General features: G+C 41.6%; 3 protein-coding genes across 8 annotated transcripts in view; all 3 read right to left on the bottom strand.

Moving 5' to 3' along the window:
* Positions 1 to 7,562, bottom strand: part of LOC106573652 (septin-7) — a 32,027-nt gene extending 24,465 nt beyond the window's left edge. Inside the window, exons 1-2 of one of the 6 annotated variants that reach the window (XM_014148895.2) lie at positions 7,190 to 7,562; positions 1,387 to 1,483 (exon numbers count right to left, since the gene is read on the bottom strand). In XM_014148895.2, coding sequence (XP_014004370.1) covers positions 1,387 to 1,483; positions 7,190 to 7,228 — 136 coding nt within the window. In that variant the 5' untranslated portion in view covers positions 7,229 to 7,562. Of the gene's footprint in view, positions 1 to 1,386; positions 1,487 to 1,718; positions 1,897 to 7,189 lie in introns of those variants that run through there. The other 5 variants (XM_014148894.2, XM_014148897.2, XM_014148896.2 and 2 more) reach the window with 5 other exon arrangements.
* A 1,375-nt stretch (positions 7,563 to 8,937) lies between these two features.
* On the bottom strand, positions 8,938 to 10,430 carry LOC100136511 (CCL4-like chemokine). The gene is given in 3 exon segments (NM_001123618.1): positions 8,938 to 9,497; positions 10,064 to 10,184; positions 10,284 to 10,430. Coding segments are annotated over 3 exon segments (306 nt in total). The 5' UTR covers positions 10,354 to 10,430; the 3' UTR covers positions 8,938 to 9,382.
* Positions 10,431 to 16,326: 5,896 nt separating this feature from the next.
* Positions 16,327 to 24,974, bottom strand: part of LOC106573651 (sphingomyelin phosphodiesterase 3) — a 54,686-nt gene continuing 46,038 nt past the window's right edge. The window contains exons 3-8 of the mRNA XM_014148893.2: positions 24,584 to 24,659; positions 23,340 to 23,498; positions 23,088 to 23,177; positions 19,372 to 19,435; positions 19,005 to 19,164; positions 16,327 to 18,544 (exon numbers count right to left, since the gene is read on the bottom strand). Coding sequence (XP_014004368.1) covers positions 18,443 to 18,544; positions 19,005 to 19,164; positions 19,372 to 19,435; positions 23,088 to 23,177; positions 23,340 to 23,498; positions 24,584 to 24,659 — 651 coding nt within the window. The 3' untranslated portion in view covers positions 16,327 to 18,442. The remainder of the gene's footprint in view (positions 18,545 to 19,004; positions 19,165 to 19,371; positions 19,436 to 23,087; positions 23,178 to 23,339; positions 23,499 to 24,583; positions 24,660 to 24,974) is intronic.

A 24,974-nucleotide genomic window follows, 5' to 3' on the forward strand; every position in this document is an offset into this window, starting at 1 on the left:
CCAACAATGAAGAGACAGCCTACAGGGAGGAGATGAGGGCCCTGGGAGAGTGGTGCCAGGAAAATAACATCTCCCTCAACATCAACAAAACAAAGGAGCGGATTGTGGACTTCAGGAAAGAGCAGAGAGAGCACGCCACCATCCACATCGACGGGACCGCAGCGGAGAAGGAGGAAAGCTTCAATTTCCTCGGCACATCACGTCACTGACGATATGAAATGGTCCACCCACACAGACAGTGTGGTGAAGAAGGTGCAACAGCGCCTCTTCAACCTCAGGAGGCTGAAGAAATTTGGCTTGGCCCCTAAAACTTTTACAAATGCACCATGGAGAGCATCCTGTTAGGCTGCATCACCGCCTGGTACGGCAACTGCACCTCTCGCAACCGCAGGGCTCTCCAGAGGGTGGTGCGGTCTGCCCAACCCATCACCGGGGGAAAACTACCTGCCCTCCAGGACACCTTCAGCACCAGATGTCACAGGAAGGCCGAAGAGATAAATCAAGGACATCAACTACCCGTTCACCCCGCTATCATCCAAAAGGCGAGGTCAGTACAGGTGAATCAAAGCTGGGACCGTGAGACTGAAAAACAGCTTTTATCTCAAGGCCATCAGACTTAAATAGCCATCACTAGCCGGCTTCCACCTGGTTACCCAACTCTGCACCTTAGCGGCTGTTGCCCTGTATACATAGAGTCACTGGCCACTTTAATAAATGGAACACTTGTCACTTTAATAATGTTTACATACTGCTTTACTCATCTAATATGTATATAGTGTATTCTATTCTACTCTACTGTATTTTAGTCAATGCCACTCCGACATTGCTCAATCTAATATTTACATTTCTTAATTCCATTATTTTAGATGTGTGTATTGTTGTGAATCTTTTTTTAGATACTACTGCACTGTTGGAGCTAGGAACACAAGCCTTTCACTACACCAGCAATAACATTTTCTAAATATATGTGTATGTGACCAATAAAATTTGATTTGAATACTGTATATCCTGACATCAATTGCCTCATGCAGAGTGATGATTCAATAAACATGTGATTGTGTGTCTGTGAATATGTATAACCCATCAAGCCTACATTCTCTACCCATCTTATCTTCTTAGACAGCAGATTCCAACAAGTTCATTCATACATTCTGTGGTTTGCTAATTCTTCAATCCACAAGTTTTCCAGTATAGAGATCTAGAGATGTACAAATAATTAACACATTCAGTCATAACTCAATGTCCAACTTCAATTCCATGCAGAGACATAGGAAAAACACACCGATCCACACAATCCATTCAAACTAAATATTAAACCTCAAATGGCATGGTTTACATTCCTTTTTCACACACAGACATAAAAAATAAGCAGACAAAGTGACTCACCAACAACCATTAGTGTGAACTCAAAGCCCCTCTTCACTGACTTCCTGTACACCTGGTTTGGGAGGTTGGCGAACCCCACATACCCCTCCAGATTCCTCTGCTGGAAGAAAACACACCGAGTTACTCTGGAATCTTCCGGGGGGACAAACACCTTGAGATTGTGTACACGGCATGTGCGTACACACTCACACGGAGACAAAGAGTTGGTTTTAGATTTCTCTGGCCGGGAGTGACAAAGCACCATTGAAGGAGAGGGGTAAAACTGGAACAGGGTTTTGGGGGTGAGATGAGTAAAATGGGTAAGGTAGTCTAACTGCTCCCCGTTTATTTACCAGTTGTATCATATCCATCATCTGAGAGACGTCATCATGGAGACCATGGATTTCGCACCAGATGACAGCCAAGGCGTTCCCAAGTTGTGTGTTCTCCTCCTCTCTAGTACTGTATTTCTCCATTCCTCCCTCTCCCTGTTGTAAATCTCATCCTCTCCCAGCGCGTTGTCATGCACGCTACACAAGGCAAATACAATCGATTGCTGCTCACCCCTGCTAACGGCCCTTGTGTGTGTCCCAATGGAAAACTCAGGGGTAGAGAGAGAGAGATGGGCCACACTAGTCACTCCTACACAGCAACCCAGTGGGCCACTGTCTACCACCCTGAAAACATGTGTCCTCTCACTTATCCTATAGAATCAGGAAACAATATGGCTGCTAAGAGAGCAAACACTTTGTGGTATGGCCAGCCACCCAAGTCATAGTCTGTTCTCTTTGCTACCGCATGGCAAGCGGTGCCGATGCACCAAGTCTAGAACCAACAGGACCCTGAATAGCTTCTACCCCCAAGTCATATACGCGGACTATCTGCATTGACCCTGTTTGTACTTACTCTTTTGACTCATCACATACGCTGCTGTTAAAGTTTATTATCTATCCTGTTGCCTAGTCACTTTATTCCTAGTTAAATGTACAGTACCAATCAAAAGTTTGGACACACCTGCTCATTTGAGGGGTTCTTTATTTTTACTATTTTCTACATTGTAGAATAATAGTGAAGACATCAAAACGATGAAATAACACATATGGAATCATGTAGTAACCAAAATAAGTATTCAACAAATCAAAATATATTTTATATTTCAAATTTTTCAAAGTAGCCACCCTTTCTACACTCATGGCATTCTCTCAACCAGCTTCACCTGGAATGCTTTTCCAACAATCATGCTTTTCCTTCACTCTGCGGTCCAACTCATCCCAAACAATCTCAATTGGTTTGAGGTCGGGGTGATTGTGGAGGCCAGGTCAACTGATGCAGCACTCCATCACTCTCCTTCTTGGTCAAATAGCCCTTACACAGCCTGGAGGTGTGTTGGGTCATTGTCCTGTTGGAAAACAAATGATAGTCCCACGAAGCACAAACCAGATGGGACAGCATATTGCTGCAAAATGCTGTGGTAGCCATGCTGTGCCTTGAATTCTAAATAAATCACAGCCCGTGTCACCAGCCAAGCACCCCCACACCATCACACCTCCTCCTCCATGCTTCATGGTGGGAACCACACATGCAGAGATCATCCGTTCACCTACTCTGCGTCTCACAAAGACACGGGGGTTGGAACCAAAAATCTCAAATTTGGACTCATCAGACCAAAGGACAGATTTCCACCGGTCTAATGTCCATTGCTTGTGTTTCTTGGCCCAAGCAAGTCTCTTCCTCTTATTGGTGTCCTTTAGTAGTGGTTTCTTTGAAGCAATTCGACCATGAAGGCCTGATTCATGCAGTCTCCTCTGAACAGTTGATGTTGAGAAGTGTCTGTTACTTGAACTCTGTGAAGCATTTATTTGGGCTGCAATTTCTGAGGCTGATAATTCGAAGGAACAAAAGGCAAAGGGTGGCGACTTTGAAGAAACTGAAATATATTTTGATTCGTTTAACACTTTTTTGGCTACTACTACATGATTCCATATGTGTTATTTCATATTTTTCATGTCTTCACTATTATTCTACAATGTAGAAAATATTAAAAATAAAGAAAAACCCTGGAATGAGTAGGTGTGTCCAAACTTTTGACTGGTACTGTACATATCTACCTCAATTATCTCGTATCCCTGCACATCAACCCAGTACTGGTACCCTGTGTATACATCCATGTTATCATTACTCATTGTGTATTTATTCCTTGTGTTATTATTTTTAAATGTTTCTGCTATTTCTCTTTTTTTCTGCATTGTTGAGAAGGGCCCGTAAGTAAGCATTTCACTGTTAGTCTACACCTGTTATTTACAAAGCATGTGACAAATACAATTGTATTTGATTTAAATTTGTCTGATGTGTCTGAGTACAGGTAATTTCCCTTTGAGGAAAGGAGTTGGAGTTTTAAGCTCTATGATACACTGTGTGTGTGCTGAATTTGCCTTAATCTGTGTGTGTATCATTAATCTGTGTGTGTGTGTGTGTGTATCATTAATCTGTGTGTATCATATTCCGCATATTACCCTTCATTAACCCAGCACTGTGTCTCGTAGATTTTAGGGGATTTAGGCCTAAACTAATATGTAGTAACTAATGTGTTATTACATGTAGTGACAAACCGAGATCCAATACTATTTCCCCCCATACTGATTTTGATACCACTTGACAACAAAACCAAGGGGCAGATTAGAAATATTTCTCAATATTTCCTTCAGTTTCTGAACTGGCACTCAGTGCAAGTAACTGACAGCTACAAAAATATCAATGGAGAAAATCAGGGCACATCATGTCAAAGAGAAATGGCATATACAACCAGACAACCAGTAGTAGCAGAGAAAAACCCCTAGACTATTCTGTCCATCACATAGGCCCTATAGCAAAGCCCATATCTATCTCTGCAATATAGTACCGGTATGTGTTGTTCAGTTTCCCAGATAGGTCAAATGTGACATTCATGTAATCAGGTCTGTGCATCAGCATGTGACAGTGGCATAATCACCCACAGCCCCCAATTGATCTGTATCAATAGTTTTGCAATTTACTCACGTCATTGGTGGAAAATAACATGCCTAAGCAAAAGGGCACATACATAAAACGTTTGTGTGAATCTCTCCGAAATTGATATCTTGCTGTTGTTTACAGGTCAGTATGTGTACAGGCGGCGGGCAAGTAAGTGATTTTAAATGTCCTTAAGCCATTTTGCCACAACTTTGGAAGTATGCTTGGGGTCATTGTCCATTTGGAAGACCCATTTGTGACCAAGCTTTAACTTCCTGACTGATGTCTTAAGATGTTGCTTCAATATATCCACATAATTTTCCTCCTCATGATGCCATCTATTTTGTGAAGTGCACCAGTCCCTTCTGCAGCAAAGCACCCCCAAAACATGATGCTGCCACCCCTGTGCTTCACGGTTGGGATGGTGTTCTTCGGCTTGCAAACCTTCCCCTTTTACCTCCAAACATAAATGGTCATTATGGCCAAACAGTTCTATTTTTGTTTCATCAGACCAGAGGACACAAAAAGTACAATCTTTGTCCCCATGTGCAGTTGCAAACCGTAGTCTGGCTTTTTTATGGCAGTTTTGGAGCATTGGCTTCTTCCTTGCTGAGTGGCCTTTCAGGTTATGTCGATATAGGACTCATTTTACTGTGGATATAGATACTTTTGTACCCGTTTCCTCCAGAATCTTCACAAGGTCCTTTGCTGTTGTTCTGGGATTGATTTGCACTTTTCGCACCAAAGTACATTCATCTCTCGGAGACAGAACGCGTATCCTTCCTGAGCGGTATAACGGCTGCATGGTCCCATGGTGTTTATACTTGCGTACTATTGTTTGTACAGATGAACGTGGTACCTTCAGGCGTTTCGAAATTGCTCCCAAGGCTGAACCAGACTTGTGGAGATTTGTTTTCTGAGGTCTTGGCTGATTTCTTTTGAAAAGAGGCACTGAGTTTGAATGTAGGCCTTGAAATACATCCACAGGTACACCTCCAATTGACTCAAATGATGTCAATTAGCCTATTAGAAGCTTCTAAAGCCATGAAATCATTTTCGGGAATTTCCCAAGCTGTTTAAAGGCACAAGTATAATTTCTTAAGAAGACATTTGTGGAATGGTTGAAAAACTAGTTTAATGACCCCAACCTAAATGTATGTAAACTTCCGACTTCAACTGTAGCAAACAAGTCTTTGGTTGCCTAGGCCATGCCCCCTTCCCTGGAGTCAGGAGCGGAGAAAACATGCCGTCAGGAGCAGAGGAGAGGAGAAAATGTTAGTATTAAAAATGTTTTTTTTTTTTTTTGCTATTTAAATGGTGACTACAATCATTTGGCTGACCAATAACTGTCATCCAAAATTCCATGACCGTCACAGACCTACACGTACCAGATGGGTAGCAGCTAGAATTATTGGGGATCTTTTGAAGAGGGAGAGATAGAGATTTGAGGCCTGTGAATAAAACTGTGTCTGTGGTTCAGAATAAGAGGCAGTCCAAGTCCATGTGTTGCTCTTTAACCCCCTCTGGATGACATCTGCATTTGATTCTCTGTTGTTTGCCAATGCAAATTTGTCAAATTATTAGGTTTTTCTGCATATTGAACATAGGCCTAGTCAAATTTTGATTGAACAAGACCCACTTACAGCCTATAGAGAGAAATAGTACTGGCGTCTTTTTGTAGGCACTAACTACACCATGGTTCGTTGGACAAATCCTATAGGGAAATTTTATTGAGTTTTTGTATATATGCCGAAAATAAGGTTTGTGGTAAACACAGGCTTAGGAGATCTTATATGTTTTGTTTAATGAGATAATCTTCATCAGCTAACATCACTTTTTGTGAATTTTGAAACATTTATGTAATAACCCACCCCCCATAAAGGCTTCATATTTCATAAAGGTCACGTTAACTGACTGATATCTCAGAACAAAACCTATAAGAGTTCCTAAGCCTGTGTTAACATCAGACCTTATTTTCAGCATGTATCCCAAAACCCCATTATTTCCCCATTAGGAATGGCTAAATGAACCAGAGGTAACTCATTTCGTTTTTTTAAGCATTCCAAGCTGGTGAGCTCTATAGAATGAAATCATCAAAGACTCAACTACATCCAATAACCTTCATCACGTGGCCAAATACAAAATTGCCCTATTCATATAGCCTATGGATGTTTCGAATATCTGCATGGAAACAAAAGCATTATTGGAAACATAAGCCTTTTCTCAGAAATGCCATAGTGCATTCGCAATGTTAGGGTGAGTCTCTCCAAAGCGCGCATTAATATGCATGCATGTCCATTCCTTTCCACGATTTGACGTGGGATGTCATTGGTACTATTCAATTTGATCGGTCGGCGCGTGAGCCGGTTTTAAAGCGATGGGTGCACTTGGCAAGAGCAGGTTACAATTGTTACCTTTATAATAAACACAACATATCTATACAATGTATGCAACGTAATAGAATGATACAACGCGCAATAACACAACGTAAATGGGTACAACAAAGCAGAGTAGCAGTCGAGATGTTCCAACCTAAGGCAAGGCCTATAATAGAACGTTCATGCGTAGTCTACCGTTGCCAGCTGGTTTTCTAGTGAATTATAAGGGAGAATGGAGTCGAATAAACCCACTCAGGCCAAGAGCTATGAATGAAATCCTCATTTTCGGTTACATTCCTCTTTCTCCTATTGCCTCGGACGATCATGGGGTTTTAACGTTGGATATTGACAACATGGGATGCATTCATAGTATTGGTTTCAATTAATTAATGAAAATGTGTGTCCAGTTTACACGATAGAAAATATCATTGATTTGATGTGATAAGAATAACACTTACTGCAATGCTGGCAACTGCAGATTCTGGTCGTTCGATCATTGTAGTACTACTGTGACACCACCCACCCTAGAGACGAATAGATCAGACATAAAAATGTTTTATAAAAACACGGAACAAAAGCGTTAAGAGACACTGCTTTAAAAAAAGAGCCGTCCTCTTCCTGCAACGCAACGTTTGTATGTAGCCTACTCGTAGCAACAGAACCCTTGTGCCTCTCAACGGGCCCAAATGAATGAAATTGGGTTGGTGGTAGACTATCAACATAGGTTACGACGACTAGTAGAATAAACCATTTACACAACGCACAAGTGGGAAAATATTCGTATTGCAATCTCGAAAGGCGATTGTCTCCTCCTTTGGAACTACTGTATATGCCTATTGGCTAGAGACATCTGAAATTGTGATGTCACATCAGATTCGACAGACTACCGAATTCTATTGGTTCTAAATACGAACTGCATTCTTATTCGATGAGGTTTAACGGCGGTTGGCATCCAATATATGTTGCGTTACTGCCACCTACTAGACTGGAGTACAACTCCCTTATACTTCGCTTGAAAAAATAAATAAGTAAATAAACAAATACCCTGCCATCTAACACTACACTCACAATATAATTGTGTTTATAATTAAAAATAACACCACCCTACTCCACTATTTAAATCTATTTAGTCCTACATCATACCAACAACCTGAAAGGATGGGACACCACCACTTAATACACCTTGTAACTCTTCTGATGTCAAGTCTCACACCCAAATACTTCTCTGCAGCTGCCACCACAACCTCAATTTTCGGAGACTTACATTCCATCCCTGCAGTACAGTTGATAACCATTGCTATAAATGCTAAAAATTCTATCTTACTGAAACATATATCAGTTGTTTGCCTATCCCTCTGTACTGATACAGATGTACTACTCACACCACTCCTCTCAGGATCCCTCCCCCTTAACCCATCTTCCTCTACTTTCTTCACTGCTTCAGCATATGACAACTTCTGCACTACTCTAACCCTGGGAACCTGTACCTGCCTCTCTAGCACGGGACATTTCTGATCCCCAGCTCCATGGGCACCCCTACAATTAACAAATACCACATACCACTAGTGCCAAGTCTAGGACAAAAAGGCTTCTCAACAGTTTTTACCCCCAAGACATAAGACTCCTGAACAGGTAATCAAATGGCTACCTGGACTATTTGCACTATTGGTTAGAGCCTGTAAGTAAGCATTTCACTGTAAGGTCTACACCTGTTGTATTCGGCCCACGTGACAAATAAACTTTGATTTGATTTCCCCAATGCTACACATTCCTTTGTCTCATGTAATTTACGTAGTATGTATATCTAGGAGGGGGTCAATGCAAATAGTCCGGGTAGCCATTTGATTAGCTGTTCTACGGTCTTATGGCTTGGGGGTAGAAGCTGTTAAGAAGCTTCTTGGACCTAGACTTGGCGCTCCAGCACCGCTTGCTGTGCGGATGAGGCAATGACACACACACACTATGAGCCTATGACTGATACAATAGTTAGAAATCCACCACTACAGTTCATTTACATGTAATATATCAGCTCAAGAATGAGCTGGCCAGTGAAACTGTCATGTCCTTCACGCTGAGACAGTTAGACACACTTACACAATTGAGTGCATCTGAATATTCAGTGTGGTTTCGAGATATTTTACAGTCCTGTTTAATCAGGTAAGCATTAAAACAGAGAGCGAGGCATTGAAACCAACAAATTATTTGTCTACATGCATTTTAATGAATTGAAGGCAATAAAACAGAATATAGGCCTATATCCTGCAATTCAGTAATCAAGAATACTTAAATGTAACATAACCTAGGTCATTCTATGGAACTACACTCTAATTTAATCTAATCATCACTATGCACAACACATTCTACAAAATTGTGTATCGAATTTAATTTAAAAAATAAATATTGACAATCGTTCTCTGTCAAATCATTCTCTGTCATTTGATCACAGGCATACAGGCTGCTCACAGTGTTACAGTTATATAGAAATCATCTAGCTTATCTATTTCCCCAGACCCAGGTGGTGTTTTGGCTCAGGACCATGACTGCTCTCTCTGAGGCAGATCACTGGCCATGTCCTTGTGAAATAGTGGTACAAAAGAGGTTCTGAAGGATTTGCTTTGATGTTGACACAGCTGACGGTCCGATCACCATGGTTACAGGAGTGGTGTCTGCTCCCCAGACTTCTTGCTGTCCAGGAAGTTGATGTAGTCCTTCACCCATCTGTCCGAGGACCTGGCACACACCTGTCGCCCCGCCTGAGTCTTAAACCTGGACATAGAAAAACAGGGTTATTAGCACAGCATAACAGCAGCAACACCGCATAGGGACAATCACATGCAAGACATCCAAGGCTAACTCATGACTATTGACATCCGGTTTTAGATATATGTTAGATTTTTAACCTAGTTTTAGATGATGTCAGAGGACTTTTGTTCTCATTTTTAAAGGAAAATGCATGACGACGTGAAAGTGAGGTAATGAAAGTTCATCACAGGAAAGAGGAACACATTCTGGTTTATACAACAGAGGGAAAGTCACCAAAAAGAAGAAGAAGCTCGCTCTCTCTTTGTGGAGCAGTCTCTTACACTGATTTCTTTGAGGATTTGGACCATGAATGCCAATCATTCCCTGTCAGTCCTATAACTATCCCAGTCACAGCATGATTGAATCAATGGCTCTCTGTCTGACACCTGTAATATTACAACATAACACTTTTCTTTGACATCAGTACCTTGAGTGTTTGGATCACACTAACTTAGAAATCCCTCTCAAGCACTAATCGCCACATATCCACTCTCACACAGTAACAGCTAAATAACAGTAAGGTTACTCACAGAATGGCTGGGTTGGAGCACTGCTGGCTGGTCTTGGTGTAACCCACCACTTTACCTCTGGGTATCTGACGATCAGCAAAGGTAAAACAACATTTCTTCGGTCCGCTTGCCATACGCAGGCCTAGACAACACACAGAACACACACTTATAGGTCAGTTTGGGACACACACACACACTCAAAAATAAGAACAAAAATACAAACATTACAGTTGTCTCTTACCTTCGGTAAAAGTGATGGCACTGAGTACCAGAACAAGCGCAGACAGCATAGCAAGACGAGGGGTGAACATGCTGGCTTAGAGTTGGTCCAGGTGGGGTGGAGAGTGAATGAGGAGTAAAGTGTTGTGACTTCAGGTGTCAAGCTTTATTCTCTGCGTTGTTGTGGTGTACAGAGGACCAGTCTTTATACTATAAAGGTGGAGTTAGGGGGAGACCCAGACAAGGGTCTCCCCCCAATGATTGTCTCGGTCAGGTTTTTCCCATCTAATTGTTAAACATTTAAGTCGCGTGCATTTTTTAGTGTGTCGTCCCATGCATCAGACAGTGTCATGATTTTTCCATGACGTGGCAGTATTTCACTTCTCTTTTTCAGCGTTGGGTTTTACATCAGAAGTATACATATGATTATCATATATCATAATGAAGAAAAGCCCATGTGGGATTTTTAGGTTCTATTCATCAACAAAAATATTCTTAGAGTTATTGAAACTTAGAGAAGGAGAGTTTGTACTTAGTGATTTAGGACATGAGATTGATATACTGGACGTAGTCTATAATATACTGTACATATAGCTGTGTGACGTACAATAGCTCAGTATTTTGTTATTTATTTTATACAGTAATTTTTGTTCATCTTTATCAAGGGTGTCAACAGTTTTGGGTGCAACTGTACATACAGTGCATTCAGAAAGCATTCAGACCCTTTGACTTTTTCCACATTATGTTACGTTACAGCCTTATTCTAAAATTGATTTAGTCGTTTTTTCCCCCTCAATCTAAACACAACATCCCATAATGACAAAGCAAAAACAGGTTTAGAATGTTTTGCAAATTTAGAAAAATAAATAAAGTATTCAGACCCTTTACTCAGTACTTTGTTGAAGCACATTTGGGAGCGATTACAGCCTCGAGACTTCTTGGGTATGACGCTACAAGCTTGGCACACCTGTATTTGGGGAGTTTCTCCCATTGTTCTCTGCAGATCCTCTCAAGCTCTGTCAGGTTGGATGGGGAGCGTCGCTGCACAGCTATTTTCAGGTCTCTCCAGAGATGCTCGATCGGGTTCAAGTCCGGGCTCTGGTTGGGCCACTCAAGGACATTCAGAGACTTGTCCCAAAGCCACTCCTGCATTGTCTTGGCTGTGTGCTTAGGGTCGTTGTCTTGTCGGAAGGTGAACCTTCGCCCCCAGTCTGAGGTCATGAGTGCTCTGGAGCAGGTTTTCATCAAGGACCTTAGTAATTTGAGAGTCCTTTAGGTGCCTTTTGGCAAACTCGAAGTGGGCTATCATGTGCCTTTTCCTGAGCTCTGTCAGTGACCATTGGTTTCCTGGTCACTTTCCTGACCAAGGCCCTTCTCCATCGACTGCTCAGTTTGGCCTGGCGGCCAGCTCTAGGAAGAGTCTTTGGTGGTTCCAAACTTCTTCCATTTAAGAATGACAGAGGCCACTGTGTTCTTGGGGACCTTCAATGCTACAGAATTTATTTGGTACCCTTCCCCAGATCTGTGCCTCGACACAATCCTGTCTCTGAGCTCTATGGACAATTCTTTCAACCTCGTGGCTTTGTTTTTGCTCTGGCATGCACTGTCAACTGTTGGACCTTATAAAGACAGGTGTGTGCCTTTCCAAATCATGTCCAATCAATTGAATTTACCACAGGTGGACTCCAATCAAATTGTAGAAACATCTCAAGGATGATCAATGGAAACAGGATTCACCTGAGCATCATTTCGAGTCTCATAGCAAAGGGTCTGAATACTTATGTAAATAAGGTATTACTACTTTTTGTTCTTAATACATTTGCAAAAATGTTTAAAAATCATTTTTTGCTTCGTCATAATGGGTTATTGTGTGTATATGGATACATTTTAGTATAAGGCTGTAACGTAAAAAAGGTGGAAAAAGTCAAGGGGCCTGAATACTTTGCAAATGCACTGTATATATGTAGCTCTGTGACATACAGTATATTCTGGTATGTAAAGTTTTACCCAAGCAGGTGATTTCCCCTCTTTATTAAAAGTCATACTATTACAGTTTTTTTTTAAACTGTGTTTCTAGTCATGCATGTCAACATCTTTAGTATAGAATGCATCATGGCCGTTGGCACAAATTCACTGTATTTATGATTGAATTGTCACAAACGTCGTACAAACTGGAAGCCTACTCGGACCAACGTGGAGCGTGATCTGGGTTCCACATATTTTATTTAAGTGAAACGCACAAAACAACAAAGAATAGACGATACGTGACGCTCAAGCAGTGCTCATAGGCAACTACACAGAAGCAAGATCCCACAAAACACAGTGGGGAAATGGCTGCCTAAATATGATCCCCAATCAGAGACAACTATAAACAGCTGCCTCTGATTGGGAACCATACCAGGCCAACATAGAAACAGAACAATCTAGATACCCACCCTAGTCACACCCCGACCTAACCAACATAGAGAAAAAACAGGCTCTCTATGGTCAGTGAGTGAAATGAATGTGAGTTGCTGTTTATGGTTGACTGGACAAGCAATTTGCTTAACTCATCAGCATATCAGGCATATCATCAAGCTCAAATAAACAATCTAGACCTCAAAATTAGTTACAATTTACAAGGCATGTGTAATTGACTAGTTTGGAGGAATGTTATTTGGGGATATTGACCCTTGATTGGTAAAAAATGCCAAAATGAAAAGATGCCTAAATGTTTATCTCACATTTGGTCTTGTGTCTTCATGTTTATATTCTTTTGCTTTATGTTTATAGGGAGTCCCCTCATTGGAGTTTTCAAAAAAGCTCATACAATTGAGTGCTGTACCACTGAAGAGTTATTTGTGGTTCTTCACAAAGTGTTCAAGTGTAACATTGAACTCTCCTCTCCCCTGATATTAAAAAGCAGAAGTATATGTCATACGAGGAAAATACCCACAAGGTTTAACTTCCTTGTCACTTTTCTTTCTTTGGTACACAAGTGGTTTCGCTCCTTTTTAAGACCTATATAATGTGTAACTCACCACAATTACCTTACGTAACGCAAAGCTTTCATAGAAAGTGAAGCTTATTAAATATCACCAAATATACAGTAACAGTCAAAAGTTTGGACACACCTACTCATTCAAGGGTTTTTCTTTATTTTGACTATTTTATACATTGTAGAATAATAGTGAAGACATCAAAACTATGAAATAACACATATGGAATCATGTAGTAATACATTTTTTTTTATATAAAATATATTTTATATTTGAGATTTTTCAAAGTATCCACCCTTTGCCTTGATGACAGCTTTGCACACTCTTGGCATTCTCTCAACCAGCTTCATGAGGAGGTCACCTGGAATCCATTTCAGTTAACAGGTGTGCCTTGTAAAAGTTAATTTGTGGAATTTCTTTCCTTCTTACTGAGCTTGAGCCAATCAGTTGTTTTGTGACAAGGTAGAGGTGGTATACAGAAGATAGCCCTATTTGGTATAAGACCAAGTCCATATTATGGCAAGAACAGCTCAAATAAGAAAAGAGAAATGACAGTCCATCCTTAACTTAAGACATGAAGGTCAGTCAATGTGGAAAATGTCAAGAACTTTGAACGTTTCTTCAAATGCAGTCGCAAAAACCATCAAGCACTTTGATGAAACTAGCTCTCATGAGGACCTCCACAGGAAAGAAAGACCAAGAGTTACCTCTGATGCAGAGGATAAGTTCATTAGAGTTACCAGCCTTAGAAATTGCAGCCCAAATAAATGCTTCACATAGTTCAAGTAACAGACACATCTCAACATCAACTGTTCAGATTAGACTGCATGAATGAGGGCTTCATGGTCAAATTGCTTCAAAGAAACCACTTCTAAGGGCACCAATAAAAAGAAGAGATTTGCTTGGGCCAAGAAACACGAGCAATGAACATTAGACCGGTGGAAATCTGTCCATTGGTCTGATGAGTCCAAATTTGACATTTTTGGTTCCAACCGCCATGTCTTTGTGAGAAGCAGAGTAGGTGAACGGATGATCTTTGCTTGTGTGGTTCTCAACGTTAAGCATGGAGAAGGAGGTGTGATGGCGTGGGGGTGCTTTGCTGGTGACACTGTACAGTATGTTATTTATTTAGAAATCAAGGCACACTTAACCAGCAAGGCTACTACAGCATTCTGCAGTGATATGCCATCCCATCTGGTTTGCGCTTTGTGGGACTATCATTTGTTTTTTAACAGGACAATGACCCAACACACCTACAGGCTGTGTAAGAGCTATTTGACCAAGAAGGCGAGTGATGGAGTGCTGCATCAGATGACCGGGCCTCCACAATCCCCCGACCTCAACCCAATTGAGATGGTTTGGGATGAGCTGGACCACAGAGTGAAGGAAAACCAGCCAGCAAGTGCTCAGAGTATGTGGGAACTCCTTCAAGACTAGTGGAAAAGTATTCCAGGTGAAGCTGGTTGAGAGAATGCCAAGAGTGTGCAAAGCTGTCATCAAGGCAAAGGGTGGCTACTTTGAAGAAACTGAAATGTGAAATATATTTTGATTTGTTTAACACTTTTTTGGTTACTACATGATTCTGTATGTGTTATTTTATAGTGTTGATGTCTTCACTATTATTCTACATTGTAGAAAACAGTACAAATAAAGAAAAACCCTTGGATGAGTAGGTTTGTCCAAACTTTTGACTGGTACTGTATACCTGCATATCCCAACTCCCCCCTGAGACACCCTCGGAGAGTGGGTCACTGCCAGGGGGAACATAGTTAGGAAGGCCTGGGTAGGGAAGTCACCATTATCAACGGTGACCCTGCCGCAATTATTGTTAACTGCCTCGCTGAAGGACACATCGACAGATTCTTCACCTTGTCAGTTTGGGGATTTGAACTAGCAACCTTTCCGTTACTAACCGCTAGGCTACCTGCCGCCCAGGTGAATATCCTGGTACTGAGTAAAGTTCATGATAGTCCTACATAGTCCTATATACTGTAGAGCTAACCACAATTACCCTTTGTAACGCCAAGCTTTCAAAGACAGTGAGGCTCATTAAATATCATTGAATATACTCTGAGTATAAGAAACATTAGGAACATTTTCCTAATATTGAGTGCACCCATTTTTCTCCTCAGAACAGCCTCAATTTGTCGGGGCATGGTTTTCACAAGGTGTCAAAAGCGTTCCACAGGGATGCTGGCCCTTGTTGACTCCAATGCTTCCCACAGTTGTGTCAAATTGGCTGGATGTCCTTTGGGTAATGGACCATTCTTGATACACACGGGAAACTGTTGAGCATGAAAAACCCAGCAGTGGTGCAGTTCTCAAACTGGTTCGCCTGGCTCCTACTACCATACCCCATTCAAAGGCACTTCAATATTTTGTCTTTCCCATTCACCCTCTGAATGGCACACATACACAACCCATGTCTCAATTGTCTCAAGGCTTAAAAATACTTCTTCAACCTGTCTCCTCCCCTTCATCTACACTGATTGAAGTGGATTTAACAAGTGACATCACTAAGGGATCATAGCTTTCACCTGAATTCACCTGGTCAGTTGATGTCATGGAAAGAGCAGGTGGTCCTAATATTTTATACACTCAGTGTGTACCCACACAGTCATAGAAATTACTTGAATCTGCAGACAGCCATTTTGTTTCCATCCTGGCTCTGAGAGAAAGATTGATTGGTGGAAGTTCCATGTAATGTCTAGGTCGATGTGAGCTGTGGTATGCTGTGGTATGCTGGATTTTCCAATGCGATACTGCCATGCATTTTCTATAACAGTGTATTGTTTGTTATTCAGAGATATTTACACAACTTGGGGTTGTGAAAATAAATAAACACACACACACACACACACACACACACACACACACACACACACACACACACACACACACACACACACACACACACACACACACACACACACACACACAGTCCCTATAAGTCCCAGAGGACGCAGAGCGAGACAGACAGTTTCTCTGGTGTTTTCCACTGGAGGTTTGGCAGAGAATGACAGTTGGTGAATGAGACTACTTTAGACATATACTCCACACTCAAATAAACACACAAAGAGCCAGCGATTCAAAGGGGGAAAATCATTTTTTAAAAGCAGAAGAAAATAAGCTGTTTGTCAAAGAAGCTTAAAAAGAGAAAGACAATTCCCCCCCACATCACTCAGAAAACAAGGCTACACCAAAGCAGAATTCCCAGTAAAATGAATTAAAACCCATCATTAACAGTTATTATAGAAAACAAAATTAAAACAATAGTAAGGTGATGCATTTTCTGTGGAGAGACTAGAAGCCATTACACACTGCATGCAGCTACAGCAGTTCTCCCTGCCTGCCCTTTGACCCCCAATCCCTGACTCACACAGGCCCAACCCCAGAGAGGCTGAGGCACTGGAGAATCAGACAAGCACAACAGGGATTTTATCTCTATGAGTTTGTGCACTAAACCAGGGAACTGCAGCATTCTAAATAAGAAACAAGCAGATCGATAAAAAATATAAACCCTACCAATAATAATAATAATAATAATGATAATAATAAAGAGGCTTTAAAGAGTATAAAAGAAACCAGGTGATAACGTTAGTAGATGAGTAGAAACGCCAGGTGGGCATACATACAATACAAACAGTACCAGCCAAATGTTTGGACACACCTACTCATTCCAGGGTTTTTCTTTATTTTTACTATTTTCTACATTGTAGAATATTAGTGAAGACATCAAAATTATTCTACAATGTAGAAAATAGTAAAAAATAAAGAAAAACCATTGAATGGGTAGGTATGTCCAAACTTTTGAATGGTACTATACTTACATAGCTAGTAAAGTACAGAGATATTCTGACTGGCCAGGCTTACTCACTGACCAGAAACGAATAATCAGGTGTGTAAACATTCGCCTCTGCTGTGGCCACAACCAGGAATTAGCTTTATAAATACTGCACCATGCTAAAGGGGGACATGGGGTCGTCACATATCCCAAAGCCAGCCCTGCACACATAGGCACATCCCTTATCGTCCTGTGATACAGCCAGCAATAGCAACAGAGTCAATACTATACTGCAAGAATAGTTGAGAGAGTAAAAAGGTGTGATCACAAACGAGGCAGGCAGGAGTGCCGTCTGTGTCTGTAATGTGTGTGTTTGTGGGTATTGGCAGGGTGGCATTTCATGCAGAAACATTGCATTGGCAGTATTAGAGGTTGTATCGTCAAGGGAACATGCTTATCGCCCTGGAGACCAGGCTTCCAACCTAAACAGTCTCTTATCGAGGGATTGAAGTCTCAACTCCTCATTCCCCTCTTCATGCAGAAACTCCGCCACTTCCCCACCCAGGCCTTCCTAACTATGTTCCTCTTATCTAATCATATCAGGTGTTCCTCACTTCTCAGCTCTGCAAAACAACCTACCAACCAACCGCCACTGAAACATGAGATGCCTGTAAGTGGTGGCCCCAAAAACATCCCTTTTCAGTCAAAGATGTTGGTTTTCATACAACTCCTCCATTATAAATGTAAAGTATTAAATGCAGGTGTTTAAACTCCCTACAAAGATGGTGCAGTGACCATAGAAACCTTTAGAAAGAGTTAGAAAAAAATACATTTTGCTGAGGTTCCTTCAATTGACAGGAACAAACATCAACAGAGAGACACAGAGGGCCATAGAAAGCCAGGCTACACTCTATATTCCATGAGTCAAGAGAAGTCTCATGTTGCCATTTTTTATCATAGAAATAAAGAACAAAGATTTGACACTTCCGAGCCCAAAAGGTAAAAACATAAAAAGTCAGACATAAATGAGGCCTAAAAACAAAATAGTCTCTAAATACAGGAAATTATTTATAGTAAATCAATTATTGGGACTCCATCATCAGGGAGCTGATAGTCCACGAGGACCAGAGGTGATACAGTACGGTGGCCTGTAGGTGCGTGAGTCAAACTGAAACTGTCTGTGTGTTTAAGTCTTTGGCTCAGTCTCTCAGGTCCACATTAGGCCCAGTCCAGACCTCTGACACACACAACAACCACTCCTTTCTCTCGCCATCAGGTTCCATCTGGATCACATGATTCCTCTGTATCTGCTCTTCTCTTTCTTCCTCTTTACATCCATCTTTATTTTCTTTGTCAAGCTCTGTATTTCTCAGGCCTGTCCCTTTCGTTCTCTCTCTCTCTCTCTCTTCCCTCCCCATTCTAAGGTTCCTCCTCTCCTGTGGACACAGCCAGACGCATGGCCACAGACAGGTGGTCAGTGAGGCCAGCTAGCTGGGTGATGAAGCTGAACTCTTCAATGTCCTGCAGGTGGCGACAGAGAGAAGGTTCATGACATCGCCATAATAATTTCATGATACAACATGGGATTACAGATTAATTACATAAAGTCAGTATAATACTAGATTACAACACAGTGTATTTTAAATCATAATATTCTGCACCACTGTGTGTATCTGAAAATGTATGTCGACCAGAATTCCTGCCATAGCCAAGTTTAATCACAAGGGGGCAGTTCAGTGCAACGATTGATAATGAGAAAAACTACAGCAGTAGTACGAGATGTTGTCCTGCACAGATTTGCAATCTATGCAAATAAAGTAATTTGGTTTTCTAATCCTCTTTGATGAAAACATTGACCTAACCCTAACTCTCTTTTCCCAGTTTGTTTGATCTGGTCTTGATGCTCAGTCTCCTCCCTTTGCATGTTTCTACGTCACAACCTCCTTGGTATCTAGAGGGTCTTTAGCTAGGGTTTACGTACCACTTTCCAGTCCTGCTGCACCTCCTCTCTGTAAAGGATGTAGTCAATCCTCCTCCCATTGCCTTTCAGGGGGATTTTTCTGCCCTTCTGATTAGGACATTGGTTTTTATTGGTGGGGAACACCAAGTATTCCTTCCTCCCCTCCTCATTCTCCATCACTCTGTCAACAAAAACAACCAATAAACAACTTAAAAATACCATACAATTTCAACAAATATGAATATGTGTATATGTATTGTCTGCCTGTGTGTGTGTGTGTGTGTGTGTGTGTGTGTGTGTGTGTGTGTGTGTGTGTGTGTGTGTGTGTGTGTGTGTGTGTGTGTGTGTGTGTGTGTGTGTGTGTGTTGATATTCGTTGTTTTACTTACTTTTGTAAACTCTCTGGTGAGCTGACCTCCTCGTCATAAAGCCCACTGGTGTCCAATAGTGTACCTGTTAACACACACACACACACACACACACACACACACACACACACACACACACACACACACACACACACACACACACACACACACACACACACACACCTGGGTAAAAGGACAGCTGACAGGGAGGTATGAGTTCACCTGACCAATTGCATAATCTGACAATGGTTGGCAGCTCATAAGAATCTATAGTTCTGAAGCCTGTTTTCTCAATAATTTCTTGAAAAGCCAACAATGAAATCTCCAGTACCTTCCTCCTCTGTGACATAACAGATCTCTAATAACCTTAAATCCCCAGACCGCTACAATTTTCATTTAGAGAATGGTCCTCAGGCCAGCAATCAAATGTGCAGTATTGGTAATGACGAGCTCTAAGGAACTAGTCTTAGGCTGATGGAGTCTTCCACATGGAGGAGTCTGGGTGAGACAACGTTAAAATGAGCAGTAGAAGAGAAGGAGAACATGGTGACTCACAGTGATTAACATACAGTGCCTTCATAAAGTATTCATACCCCTTGACTTATTTCACATTTTGTTGTGTTACAGCCTGAATTCAAAATGGGTTAAATTGATTTTTCTATCACCCATCTACGCACAATACCCCATAATGACAAAGTCAAAACATGTTTTTAAAACTTTTTGCAAGTTTTTTGAAAATTAAATACTGAAATATTCAATTTACACAAGTATTCACACCCCTTTGCTTTGACACTCCAAGTTGAGATCAGGTGCATCCAATGTACTTTGATCATCATTGAGATGTCCCTAGAACTTGAGTCCACCTGTGGCCCATTTAATTGTCTGGACATTATTTAGAAAGAAATACACATGTCTATAGTGCCTTCAGAAAGTATTCACATCCCTTTACTTTTGCCAAATGTTATTGTGTTACAGCCTGAATTAAAAATGGACTCAATTTAGATTTTGTGTCACTGATTTACACAGAATTTACACACAATTTCGCTACACCCGCAAAAACATCTGTAACAAATAAAATGTGATTTGATAATGTCAAAGTGGATTTTTTTTAGAAATGAATTAAAAATGAAAAGCTGAAATGTATTGAGTCAATAAGTATTCAATCCCTTTGTTATGGCAAGCCTAAATAAGTTCAGGAGTAAAAATATGCTTAACAAATTGCATAATAAGTTGCATTGACTCATTCTGTGTTCAGTAATAGTGGTTAACATGAATTTTGTATGACTACCCTATCTCTGTACCCCACACATACAGAACAATTTTCTGTAAGGTCCCTCAATCGAGTAGTGAATTTCAAGCACAGATTAAACCACAAAGACAAGGGAGGTTTTTCAATGCCTCGCAAAGAAGAAAACCGGTTGGTAGATGTGTAAAAATAAAAAGCAGATGCTGAAGATCCCTTTGAGCAAGGTAAAGTTATTAATTAGGCTTTGGATGGTGTATCAATAAACCCAGTCACTACAAAGATACAGGTGTCCTTCCTAACTCAGTTGCTGGACAGGAAGGAAACTGAGTGGGAGGCCCCGGTGCACAACTGAGCAAGAGGACAAGTACATTAGAGTGTCTAGTTTGAGAAACAGACGCCTCACAAGTCCCCAACTGGCAGCTTCATTAAATAGTACCCGCAAAACACCAGTCTCAACGTCAACAGTGAAGAAGCGACCCCGTGATGCTGGCCTTCTAGGCAGAGTTGCAAAGAAATAGCCATATCTCAGACTGGCCAATAAAAAGAAAAGATTAAGATGGGCAAATGAACACAGACACTGGACAGAGGAACTCTGCCTAGAAGGCCAGCATCCCGGAGTCGCCTCTTCACTGTTGACGTTGAGTCTGGTGTTTTGCAGGTACTATTTAATGAAGCTGCCAGTTGAGGACTTGTGAGGCATCTGTTTGTCAAACTAGACACTCTAATGTACTTGTCCTCTTGCTCAGTTGTGCACCGGGGCCTCCCACTCCTCTTTCTATTCCGGTTAGAGCCAGTTAGCGTTGTTCTGTGAAGGGAGTAGTACACAGCTTTGTACGAGATCTTCAGTTTCTTGGCAATTTCTCGCATGGAATAGCCTTCATTTCTCAGAACAAGAATAGATTGATGAGTTTCAGATGAAAGTGTTTCTGTCCATTTTGAGCCTGTAATCGAACCCACAAATGCTGATGCTCCAGATACACAACTAGTCTAAAGAAGGCCAGTTTTATTGCTTCTTTAATCAGATCAACAGTTTTCAGCTGTGCTAACATAATTGCAAAAGGGTTTTCTAATGATCAATTAGCCTTTTAAAATGATAAACTTGGATTAGCTAACACAACGTGCCATTGGAACACAGGAGTGATGGTTGCTGATAATGGGCCTCTGTACGCCTATGTAGATATTCCATAAAAAATCTGCCGTTTCCAGCTACAATAGTCATTTACAACATTAACAATGTCTACACTGTATTTCTGATCAATTGTATGTTATTTTAATGTACAAAAAATGTGCTTTTCTTTAAAAAACAAGGACATTTCTAAGTGACCCCAAACTTTTGAATGGTGGTGTTTATCTGGGTATAAAAGGGTATAAAACAATTTCTAGAGTGTTGAAAGTTTCCAAGATCACAGTGGTCTCCATCATTGCTAAATAAAACAAATATGGAACTCCCCAAACTCTGCCTAGAACTGGGTGTCCAACCAAACTGAGCAACTTGGAAAGAAAGACCTTGGTCAGGGAGGTGACCAAGAACCCAATGACCACTCTGACAGACCTACATAGTTCCTTGACTGAGATTGGAGAACCTGCCAGAAGGACAACAGTCTCTACATCACTAGATGGCCAGACGGAAGCTACTTCTGAGAGAAAGGCACATGAAAACACGCCTGGAGTTTGCAAAAATGCACGTGAAAGACTCTGTGGTCTGATGAGACAAAAATGTAACTTTAGCCTGAATGCAAAACGGTATGTCTGGAGGAAACCAGGCACAGCATCATGCTATTACGATGCTTTTCATCAGCAGGGACTGGGAGCCAAACAGACAAATCCTTGATGAGAACCTGCTTCAGGGTGCAAACAACCTTAGACTGTGGGCAAAGATTTATGTTCCAACAGGACAATGACCCCTAGCATACAGCCAAAGCAATGCTGGAGTGGCTTCAGAACAAGAATGTGAAAGTCCTTGACTGGACCAGCCAAAGAATTTCTGTATTTCATTTTCAATAAATGTGCTAAATTTCCAAAAGCATGTTTTCACTTTGTCATTAGCTGGTATTGTGTCTGTAGATGGGTAAGAAAAAACATTGCTTTAATCAATTTTGAATTCAGGCTGTAACACCGCAAAACGTGGAATAAGTCAAGGGGTAGGAATACTTTCTGAAGGACTGTAACTCCTATATATCTACACATTGGCTCTAGTGCACAATAAACTTGGCTTGGTTGAATATACACCAACATCCATCCTACCATCTCTCACAGCATATAGCACTTGCCAAACATCACTGTGTCCTAGATAATGTTCTCTCTCCTTTAGATTCGGTTCCAGACCATAATTCTCCAGGTTTATGCCAGCATCTATTGTACTTATTTTTGGTCTGCACAGTGTGTGCCCAGATTGGCTGCTATAGGAAATCAAGATTTTTCTAAAGAGCCTAGTTCCCTGACACGAGCGCACCCACTCCCTCCAGTACCAGCCAAACTTCTATCCACTCACCCAGAGCCCAAGGCTTGTCCTCCCCTGGCCCCAGGCGACATGGGTCCTTGTACTGGGTGAAGACGGCATGCTGCTGCTCCAGTTTATCCTCTGAAATGGAGGGATGCAACGAGAAACAAAGAGGTGCTTGTCTGTCCAGATCCACCAGACATTGGTCTAGATACATCAAATTATATGTACAACACCCACAAGTACAATTTCTGCAGGATGTCAGAGAACAGACGATTTTCACACAGTCAGACAGCTAGCTACCTGAGGAGCAGTTGTCGAAATTGAGGTCGCCGAGGACAACATCAAAGGCCACCTGGTCCTCCAGACCCTTCTCCTCCGAGGGGCGGGACGTCATCTTGCGGAACTCCGCCCCCCACGCCAAGAGCAGATCCAACTGCTCACAACGCACAGCTGCATCTCCTGAGAGATGGAGAGAGAGAGAGAGAGACAGGGAGAGAGAGACAGAGAGACAGGGAGAGAGAGGAGGGTGTGGGGGGATGGAAATAAAACAATTGAGTGGCTTAGCTTAGCCAGCGAGGATGACCATGCTACTAAACATATTGTATGGGGGAAGAGCAGGGATGGTCAGGAACCCTGGATGACATCTATTCAATGCTGATCATTTATGAGTCAACAAGACAATGCAAACATGTGTTCTAAATGTAGACAGTAATATAATCGCTGCCTCTGCACAAGCAGCAAAGACCAAAATAAACAGAAGTAAAATGCACAAGTACACACACACACACACACACACACACACACACACACACACACACACACACACACACACACACACACACACACACACACACACACACACACACACACACACACACACACACACACACACAGTACACAGAACAAGCAGTAAGAGGGGGAAAATGGGCCATGAAAAACAAGCAGCAATAAAAATGTGCCCCGTTGCAAAGATGTATACTGTAGTGTGCAGCATCACCCAGAACATAATAAGGCCTTTCTTGTTCTCTCTCCCATATGTTTAAGTTGTCTTTAGAAATAGCCATAGTTCTATAATTAGCTGAGTGAGCAGACTCTCAGAGGCATGGGATGCTCCAGAAATAGCAGGGAGATCTGTCTTGGTAAAACATTAGGCCCAGAGACCAGAGGCTTTAAATAGGCCTGATACTTAAAACAGCTTGAGCTTGTCGCCATGGGAACAGAGGATGTTTGCGGGTTTGATGCATCCATTTATCTTATACACCGAGGTAGAAAGCTGAGTAGTCTACTACACACTAACCACCTTAAACCATCTGCCTACGACTGTTATGTTCACACACTCACCTGTACAGGTACAATCACTCTCACACCCTTTTTTAATTCTAGAACATTTGTCCTATTTCTCTCTGATATTCACATAAGACCACAGAGCCAGAATAGACCCATTCAGACACTAGGGAGAATAAGTGTTATGGCTGGGATCCAATTAAAAAAAGCAGCTCAAAATGTATTGCTTTGTGAATGTGTATTGTTCTATCTCAACGTACCTTCAATGGCATGCAGATGAGTGCAGGTGAGATATCCCACAACTCTTTGCTCCTGATGGGAGGTGCCTACCTGCACCTGTAGAGAATAGGGAGAGACAAAGAGGAAGTTAAATATCTCTGTCAACAAGTTGATCGAATACTGAATTAGAAAACATTTAATACCACCTTCTCTGTCATTGTCCCAATCCCCAAACTCTCATTCTCCATCTGTCTCCTCTCCCTCCCTCTCGTCTCCCCTCTCCAACACTCTTTTCTCTGACATTGTCCCTCTTTGAAATCCCCTCAGTGGAGACAGTCTGTCCGTCACTATCTTGATTTACAGCCCTGCATTGGCTATGATGAGCCTGGAATGAATGGAGAGGCTTTTACTGCAGATTACACTGGGTCTGTG

The sequence above is a fragment of the Salmo salar genome, chromosome ssa16, assembly GCF_905237065.1.
Source record: "Salmo salar chromosome ssa16, Ssal_v3.1, whole genome shotgun sequence".
NCBI lineage: Eukaryota > Metazoa > Chordata > Actinopteri > Salmoniformes > Salmonidae > Salmo > Salmo salar.